Source organism: Gossypium hirsutum, chromosome A05 (assembly GCF_007990345.1).
Source record: "Gossypium hirsutum isolate 1008001.06 chromosome A05, Gossypium_hirsutum_v2.1, whole genome shotgun sequence".
Taxonomy (NCBI): domain Eukaryota; kingdom Viridiplantae; phylum Streptophyta; class Magnoliopsida; order Malvales; family Malvaceae; genus Gossypium; species Gossypium hirsutum.
The window spans coordinates 21810017-21819902 of NC_053428.1; the positions used below are offsets into that span (position 1 = coordinate 21810017).

General features: G+C 29.0%; 1 protein-coding gene across 7 annotated transcripts; it reads left to right on the forward strand.

Annotated features, from left to right (window-relative positions):
* Positions 1 to 994: 994 nt before the first annotated feature.
* On the forward strand, positions 995 to 6542 carry LOC107957851 (phosphoglycerate mutase-like protein). 7 transcript variants are annotated; one of them, XR_005927243.1, is made up of 11 exons: positions 1191 to 1920; positions 2013 to 2120; positions 2212 to 2291; positions 2454 to 2613; positions 2979 to 3053; positions 3141 to 3229; positions 3375 to 3554; positions 4487 to 4531; positions 4623 to 4820; positions 5248 to 5340; positions 6358 to 6542. XR_005927243.1 is itself a non-coding variant. In XM_041113941.1 (10 exons), exons 2-10 carry the CDS (start codon positions 1879 to 1881, stop codon positions 4747 to 4749), a joined length of 906 nt encoding a protein of 301 aa, XP_040969875.1. In that variant the 5' UTR covers positions 995 to 1184; positions 1876 to 1878; the 3' UTR covers positions 4750 to 4969. The 7 variants fall into 7 exon arrangements, 5 of the variants coding, with proteins under 5 accessions (XP_040969875.1, XP_040969874.1, XP_040969871.1 ...); XR_005927242.1 differs by lacking the exon at positions 6358 to 6542 and having other exon boundaries at positions 1191 to 1575; positions 1876 to 1920; positions 5248 to 5506; XM_041113941.1 differs by lacking the exons at positions 5248 to 5340; positions 6358 to 6542 and adding an exon at positions 995 to 1184 and having other exon boundaries at positions 1876 to 1920; positions 4623 to 4969.
* Positions 6543 to 9886: the final 3344 nt, after the last annotated feature.

Here is a 9886-nt window from a genome sequence, read left to right on the forward strand (position 1 = left end):
GAAAGCCCCAGTAAGTTGGAAGTCTACCTTACAGTCTACAGTAGCTGTGTCTACTACATAGGCAGAATATATAGCAGTTACAGAAGCTGTTAAGGAGGCTATTTGGCTTAATGGATCGTTGAAAGACTTAGGAGTTGTTCAAAGTCACATAAGTTTATATTGTGACAGTCAGAGCGCTATTCATTTAGCGAAAAATCAAGTCTATCATTCAAGAACCAAGCATATCGACGTAAGATATCACTTTGTGCGGGAAGTCTTTGAAAAAGGAAAAATTCTACTTCAGAAGATTCCGACAGCAGATAATCCCGCAGATATGATGACCAAGGTGGCAACAACAATCAAGTTTAATCATTGTTTGAACTTGATTAACATCCTGAGAATTTGAGCACCTTCAGGTGTATGGCGCTCGAGAGTGCATTTGTAGGCACTACAAAAGATAACTTTATCGAATTTGGGGAGTTGAAGGAAGTGTGTGAAGATGTGATTATCATAATCAAATCTTCAAGGTGGAGATTGTTAACATTAATGGGAGACAACATTAATGGCAAACAATACAAAGTGGTGCAAGTTTATCACCCTAAAGTTGACTTTGAAAAAGTGGCATGGGATAATTTTTTTTGGTCCTTGAGATAATGGGCTATTTATTGTTTGGTCATTGAACCTCAACTATAAATAGGCCTTCTCATTTCTCATTTCAATCATCCCAACCAATCTTTCTCTCTTAGTTTTCTCTCTTCTCCCATTTGAGAATTCTTAAGGAATTCTATTTGTTTGTAATACTTTGGAGATAGTAAAGTTATCATCTGGTGTTAGTGCCCGAGGACGTAGGTATAATTTACCGAACCTCGTTAAATCTCTTGTGTTCTTTCTTGTCCTATTTTTCTTTCAATATTTGAGGGTATAATAGTAGTATTTAATTGTGCTATTAAATTACTATAGAAGGGATATTCTGTCTAAGGAAAGACTTGGTATTTAAGAGATCCATGTGATCCACCTCTCTTCCCTGGAAATTGAACTTTGTGTGATTTTTTAGTACAATAATTTACACGCTTCCGACCCTATTGGAACAACACTGGTTGCCTTCCACCAGCATGAACAGTTGACCGGTTGACCAATTTTATCTGAATATTTCATCCTATCAGACACTTATCGAAATTTCCTTTTAAATTCCCTCACTGCTCTGGGTAAACACCCCGTAAGCTTATGATTGATTTTCTTATCTTTGAATGATATCACTCTCTTTATAGAATAATTTAATAGCAAGTTCAGTTGGAAGCTCAGAAAAATCAAATACCTGCACTAGTTTCCTCCTTCTCTCTGCGCAGGCAATTACCTGGGAAATTTCCTTCGATCAGTAAGTAAGGATCATATTAATTGTCATGGTCTTTTATTCGTCAACGGAATTTGGATTATCGTGCATGAATGGATGGGATGTGGGGAGGCCAAGTCAATTATGATGCACAGAAATATGTATATTTAAATCTATACTATATAGTTTTCAACCTTGCACAGCTATTGAGGAGCGAGAGTTGTAATGGGAGATTAATTTCTGCAACAAACTTTTTCTATATTCAAGTACAGTAACATTAGCAATGCCTTTTTTTTTTTTGTTCTTCTTTCTTCTTGTTTGATTAATAGTATGTTAAAAGTTGTTAGCTTCGAGGTTGTCAACTAAGACGAAAGGGAAAAAAAAGTTTATATACTTTGTCTGTGGGACTAATGACAATGGCTTTTTCTTTTTAAAAACTTCAGGTCTCGAATTTTAATTTAATTTATTGCTTTCCTCGTGTCTAGTATACCTCACGCATTCAATATTTATGAGTTGTCTGCCTTGTTCGGTTTTGTGTTATTTTCCTCTGTTTTTCGCATCTGCAGAAAATGGATACAATTGCAGCGTCTTCCCATAAAATTCTTCATCTGGTTCGTTTCTTCTTTTTTACTCTTTCAGTTTTAAACAAGCAATCAACTCAAGAATTTTGAATAAAAATATTTATGTATGAACAATTCATCAGGTGAGGCATGCAGAAGGAATGCATAATCTAGAATCAGACAAGAGTCGTGATCCGCTAACATCATTCGAGTTTTTGGATGCTCAACTCTCCTCTCTTGGCCGGCTGCAGGTGAGTTAGAATCCGTACGCAGCTCTCACACTTCAATTCAAATCTATAAATTATCCCTACTTGCTATGCTGGGATTAATGTTTTTGAACAGGTTGTTGCTGAGAGGAAACATGTTCGTGAAACTGGACTGCTCGATGAGGTTGAAGTTGTCATCGTTTCCCCCATGACAAGGTACCTTACACTTTTTCTCCTATTTCACACCCACTTGATTTAACCGTTTTAAAATCCGATCGTTACACATATCAACCGTCCTCCTTTATTTTCTCTAACGCAATACTTTTTTTCGCTTTCATTGTTTCACTATTAAAATGTTTTTGAATTGTTCAACTGTAGAACATTGGAAACGGCAGTAGGGATGTTTGGGGGTAAAGAGCAAGCAGATGCATTAGACGTCAGCTCATGCCAGGATTCAAATGTAAATAGCAATCAAACATCCGCGATTTTCAATAGTCGGCCACCAATTGTAGCATATGAGCTTTGTCGAGAACGAATGGTATGTTGTTGCCGTCGCAGCTTCCTCTCTTTTCGCATCATTTTAACAGCTATGCATTAATTATTGAAAAGATAATAATCTGTCAAACAATTAAGCATTGATTTGGACCGTGTTGTGTGTTGTCTTCTCCCCAGTCCCCACATGGAAGCTGCACTCGTTGTTCGTCACTGTGTTTAGTTAGAATAAAAAAATGAAAAAAAATTGAGATTCCTTTTATTTTATTTGATATGAGGATGACAAATAAATTAAAATTGATAAAATAAATAGATTAGATTTAAAAGAAAAATAACTCTATTTTACTTTTAATTTTCTCATCTTTTAATCAAAATCGTAATTCACCTTGTTATGGTTTGATCTGGTTGTAGGGAATATTAGAATGTGATAAGAGAACAAATATTAGTCAATATCGGTCTCGTTTCCCTACAGTTGATTTTTCATTGGTAAGTACTATTTTACTCCATAATTTATCTTAAATATTTTGCAATGCCAATAACATTAATTAACACAAACAATTCACTATTAATCAGATTGAAAATGAAGATGATGTTTTGTGGAAATCAGATGAAAGAGAAAGCCACGACGAAATTCAAGCTAGGACAATTAAGTTCCTCAAATGGTGAGTTCAAAATAAAATTTTGTATTTATATGTTCAAAAATTGGAATCTTACTCTGATATTCATTGGATTTTTTAATATTCTATGATGAAATCCAATGAAAAACCAAGAACTTGGATAATATACTTGCTTAATTCAATGGTTTAGGTTATGGGAGAGGAAAGAAGAGAAGATAGCAGTTGTGAGCCATGGTATATTTTTGCAAAAAGCGATGATCGAACTTGTGAAGAATAACAATTTTTACCGCTTGCCGCTTCGAGGACAACCGATTAAATTAGAACGAAAAAATTGGTACCGTTTAATGGATGATGAGTATGCACGCAGCCGGTCAGTATCTTTTTACCTGTCTACACCTAAACAATTTCACACATCAATCTTAAATATGCCTAATTCTTTTAGGCTTTTACAAAGCTTATTATTATTATTATTATTATTATTATTATTAGATATAATGATAAATTTAGTCTTTAATATTTATTTATTTTGCACTTTTACTTTTATTTTTTGTTCATTTTGACCTTCAATTTTTAAATTTTAATTAAATCATTTATTTTTAGAGGAAAAATAACATTTAAAATTTTAAAATTTTAATAGCATTGATGTAGCTACTTGTATGGCCGCCGTCCATGTATAATTCATAAAAAAATAAAATATAAAAAGAAAATATAAAAACTTTCAGAAAATTTATTCATATTAGCAGGAAAGTATACCTGAAATGTCACGTGAGCTGCTACATCAATGCCATTAAAATTTTAACAGCTCAATCAGCTTTTTTATCTAAAAGCAAATAATTTGACTAAATTTTAAAGGTTAAAAGTTAAAATAAACTTAAAACAAATAAAGACCAATATGATAAAATAAATAAACATTAAAGGTTAAATCTAAGTTTTTTTTTCATTACATTCAAAACACACGTCTACCTTGGACCTTTGTTATTTATGAAGAGTTATAAAAAGATTGCTTCAAGTGTTATACATAAAATATTAAAACGACCCCTAACGTATGATTGTAGCTTAGCCTCTTTTGGTAGTTACAAAGTGTTTAATCTCATGTTCATTTCTTTTCTCTAAAATCATGACTTTTGTCTTTCATCAATACATATAAAACACGTGATAATTTGTACATAACTAAGTTTAAATTGGTAAGAACATAAAACTTTAAAATAGATATAAAAAATAATTTTAAATCTCACGTACTACCAAAGACTTGCTTCAAAGTTATTTTCTGATAAAAGAAACATTTTTTATTTGTTTACGCAGCTTTAAAAATTGCGAAATTCGTTCAATCGCCATTTTGCACCAAAGGTAAAAACAACATTTGTTTCCATCGAATTATTAAATAATATTGTAAAAGCAAAATGAGAGAAATGATGTAATTGAATTGGAAAATTGGTAGCACGATGGAATCAGATCCGATGATCAGTAAGCAGCACCATTGTGGAAGAATTGGAAAAGAAATGCTCCAAATTAGGGATTCTAGCAATGACAAAATGGCAGTGGAGGAGCTGGAAGTCACCATTTAATGATTGCCTCATCTGCAAAATGGGTGTATGATTTCAAGGTCCAACTCCCACCCTTGGATCTTTTATTTAAGGTGCTTTTCGAAGAAATTGCATCTATTGTTGTTTTTCTTTTGTAAGATTTTAAGTTTTAATGATTTGGAAAAAATAAACCCTTGGCTGAGCTCTGTTCGTGACAATAAAAACAACATCAAATAAATAAATTAATTAAATTCTGCTATTATACCATATTGTTGATTTATAATTTAATCGATTTTAATTTTTTAATTTTTAAAGTAAATGACATTTATTAATCTATTAATTAAATTTTTAGTGAATGATATGTACAAATAATAAATTTATATTATATTATATATATATGTGATAATATGAATGCCACGTCATATTTTAAAAATATTCAAATTTTAATGAATGAAAATTTAAAGTTTTAAAAATAACTAAATTATAATTATAATTTTTGACAAAATACATATAGTAGAATTAAATGTTTAATAAATATAGGTGCAATTGGTGTTGCATGCAAGGCAGCTAAGGACGGCGGCAGGTCGGCTTATTACTTTATATTTGGACGGCTGTTGCATGATCTGGTTAATTGTGAGTCTAAATAACTAATTTTGTTATTTGTTTTAGAAAGATGAAAAAGAGAGTGATACTCTTAAGACTTGCATACTATTCATTCATTTTTCACATCTCCTTTTTCATTTTTTTTGAATTCAACACATGCCCTATTGAATTCAAATAAATTTAAGCTTTTTTTATAGTTTACGTCTACAATTTTAAAATCCTAATATAATTATATAAAATAGAATTAAATTAATATAAAATATATATGGACAAAAAAACAAAAAAATTTGGTATGTAAATGAATAAAATTCACATAAAATTAGATTTCAATATAAATACTCAAGAAATTAAGATTTCAATTCTTGCTAGCAATATTTAAGCTTTATTGACTAAGTGTGCGTTTGATAAATTAAAATTTTAAATGTTGTTGAATTAAGTACTGAATTTATATTAGAAAATTATTTGGTAAATTAGTAAAGATGAGTACAAAATATAATTATGTTATTTGTAAAAGTAAATGTAGATTTTTTCTAAAAATTATTACTTTTTAAATTTAATATTAGTAATATATTATTTTAAATAGTTTTGAATAAAAGATAAATATGGTAATTTGAATATATCATTTTTTAAAAAATAATTTATTTTAATTTTTTAATAAAATAAAATCAACTTAAGATTTTCTATAAGTAACTACCTATCTACTTATCTTCTTCAACACTTTTTGATTAAATATTTTATATTAGGTAAAAAAAATATATGATTATCAAACATATTTAAAATATTAAATGTTATAAATTTTCATTTTCACTTAAATAAATTTTTTTAATAATTTATCAAATATACCCTAAATTAAACTTAAACAAACAAATCGATTTTAGGAATCAACCAAGCGGTTTAAATTTCTTGGATTCTTGAGTGCGACTTTTGTGCTTTGTCTGTTTTTTGTTGTTGTTGTTGTTCTTTTATGAGATTCTTGGCTCTTATTCGGTTGTATTTTACTTCATTTTTTATATTGTGTCTGTGATTTTTTTTTTGTTCTGTTTCCAGGAAATTTTCAATATTTTTGAGATTCAATCCATTTTGTTTTCCAGATTTCTTCCTCTATCCCTCTTCCCCCTAATTGATGTATATAGATTCAAAAGAATTACGGGAAATTTTGATTTTAAATTACTATAACAATAAAATTAAGTATTGTAATAATGGGATTAAGATTAATGTTAAAAGAAGTGTTTAGATTTAAAGACAGTAGTGAAGTGAGATTAGAATAGAAAAAGACCATCTTAAACATTAATTTACAATGTTTTATAAATAATAAATAATAAATAATTAAAATTATATTTTTCTATACAATACCTACTTTTAACTCATAAACTAAACCTTTAAATCAAAAGAAAAATGCAATACTAACTGTGCCAATTAAACTAAAGCTAAACCGAAAATTAAAATTATGTTTATATATATATATATTTGGCAATATTAGATTGTTATAAAACTTGCATAATTGTTATATAATAAAAATAATAACATATTTACTTTCTGTAATTATATGAATATTAAATAAGCATACAATCTTCTTCTCAATCATGTACACAGAAGCTCCTAAACAGGGTTGAAGTGAAGAAGAAAATTCTAATCGAAGACTAATTAGAGCAAAATATTCGAGTGAGAAATTATTGTTCCAATGCCGTAGAAGATCCTGGATTGAATAAAAGTACTGTTATTTAAAAATAACATTATACAACATTTGTGCAAAATCCACAAGTACACTCACTAAAACATAAGTTGACTTAATCCAAAAGAACTTCTACTACATCCATAGAATAATTTAAGCTAAAGGCCATCACACATATAAAGTGGCGAATGGGAGTAACTGTGATCGCCCACATCGCTTTGTCTTGTTCTTTGTTTACATCTTTGCTTTATTTATCAATCCAATTTTGGAATCAACGAAAGGCCAAATTATTAATTTCTTACCCTTTGTCTTCCCACGAGAGGGCAGTCATTTTTTAGTTACAAAACATGTCGTCTACTTTGTCCTATTCCCATTTTGTCATAATTGATTAAGGTTTTATTACTTTTCTACCATCAAATTGCCTTTTTCCATAATTCATAAGCCTTATCATTTACTCCTTTTAAAAATTAACTTTTCCATGACTTCCAGACACCAAATCTACACCAGGAGAGCAAATAAATACTTTGGCCCCTGTCATCGACACATAGAATCCAAAGTTGTTTTCATAGTTCACTTTTGAAAAAAAGTTAGGTGTCAGTAAAATATGATAAGATTTAGTGTGAGATCAAAATAGTAAATGGATCATTGGGTTTAGCAAATGTTTGGAAAATTGTACAATAACATAGCTTGAATTTTAGGGTATCTTAGATGGGTTAAAGTTTATCTTAGATAAAAGATTTGAAGGGGTCTTAATTTAAATAAATAGTTTCAAGGTTGCTACTATCATTCAAAAAGGTACCTTTAGAATCTCGAATTCAACTCTCCTCAAAAGAATTCATTAGATCTTGACAAAGGCAAAGCAGTAGAATATTCAACATATCCCCCAAGAAAAAAACATAATTACAGATAGTCTTGTTAAGATGATTTGTAATAAAAAGTTAAATTGTATAAGAATCTAGTTTTTTAAGTCTGTATCTTATATTTTTCACTAAAAAAAAAAGAATTTGGCCCCTTAATTTGGAAAACTTATTATTTTGATTCCCTAAATTTATAATCTTATTAGTTAATTAAATAATTTCAAAGTCAAAATTTATAAATCAATTTGAATTTCCTAAACAAAAATTTATTAACTTCTTCCTACACCACTCAAACAATCCACTAAAAACAAGGTGGGAATTGGTGTTTGCATGCGCCACTAATGTTTAATTTCCATAGTGCAATGATATGAGAATAGTTAGGTTGGCCAACGGAATTAGGAGTGGGCTACTTTTGTTTAGCCATTTGTGCAATATGGGAACTTAGTCAGCTGAAATATTGGGTTCATATGAATCATTAGTCAAGTCCTCTTGCAATGTTAGGTTTTATGGTGGATGGTGGAGGAGACTAAGACTTTTTTTTTTGGGGGGGGGGGGAGGGGAAGGTAGGTAATCAATTAAAAATAAAAGCGAACGACAGAGGGATTAAAGTTTTTTTATTTTATTTTATGGATTACACATAGTTTGAACTATGGTCTATGATGCCAATTTACAACTTTTTTTTTTGTCACTATAACTATAGCATTGTAATAAATAAAATTTTAAACTATGAGATTTTCTTAAGGTTGAGGATTCATTTTTTAAGATTTGTTTTCATTTATATATATATAAAAGGATTTGCTTACATCTATACTTCCTAGTTATGGTGTTTTTACTTCTTTTCCCTGCCATTCAAGTTTCTAGATGCTAGCTATTTAGAGGGTTGGCAGATAGCCTTTTATTATTATTAGTGTCGGTCACAAATTTATTAAAAGTGATTAAGTTTTTATATATAATTACGGGAATTAAGTGGGACAGTAAAAGTCTTTTTTATTTTAATTAGTGGTTAAAGATTTAATCTTCACCTTGAATATGAAATAGTTTTAAAATTCGTGATCAGTATTTATCTTTTTTAATGGGTTTATAAAATATAAAGAACTAAATACAGGGGTCTAAAAGATAGAGTGAGAAATTAAAAAAAAAAAGTTTGATTCTAGTTACAAGTTTATTAGAAGCCACGTAGGGTAAATCATGTTATCAATATCTGTTTTTCCTTATTTGGGGGTTAAATTCAACTAAATCAGAATTAGAGTTTTCTCTTGTTGGGTTTAGCATCATCTTAGATCACTATAAATGTCACAGTCCACAAACATTAGTCATGAGCCCATGACTAAGGTGCACACAATCGCACAAATTGCTCATATAAATATTGAGCTTATTTAATACGAAAAAATTCATCAAACTCCAAAATCATTTTAATTCTAGAAGCTTGAAAACACAATAAACAACCGCTAAATTATGTAATTTTTTTTTCAAGCGAGAGTTAAAGAGTTTGATAAGCATGTGTAGTAAAATAATAAAAAAATTAATTATCTATAATATAAAAGAAGAATGAATTTGAAAAAACTTTTGCATTAATGAGAACACTCTTTAATTTTTATCATATTACTAAATTGAAATTTAAAAATATGTATAATTTGATTTAGAATAATTAGTTATAATTGCATTTAAAAAAAAATTATGATTATTTTATCGAGTTTAAAATAAAGTTATAACTTGAATAAAAGTCTAAACATGCTCATTACCAATAAGTAACGTTAAAGTATTATTTTAAAAAAGTCTGAATTATTTTCATTTTTTATAAGTAAATTTTATTTTCATATTTATTAACATAAAAAAATAAAATTATAACTTGCGTTGCAGGTGAGAAAGAAATATAGTATAAATAAATGTGACGCTTATTATACCCTTGATTCACTTATGGAGTCTAAAAACTTTATTAATGGTGTATTAAATAATTAGCCTTTACTTATAGCTTATTAGGTTTATTGAGTGTTTTTGTGAGTCTGTCTCTCAAGGAGACTAATTTCTCTATTTATATGATACGGTT

Bases quoted from the DNA above. Each gene is read 5' to 3' on its own strand.
- LOC107957851 (XM_041113937.1), top strand. From the start codon at position 1,423: ATGGATGGGATGTGGGGAGGCCAAGTCAATTATGATGCACAGAAATAT. The intron at 2,614-2,978 runs GTATGTTGTTGC...ATCTGGTTGTAG, and splicing joins AGCTTTGTCGAGAACGAATG to GGAATATTAGAATGTGATAA. The intron at 3,054-3,140 runs GTAAGTACTATT...ACTATTAATCAG, and splicing joins CTACAGTTGATTTTTCATTG to ATTGAAAATGAAGATGATGT.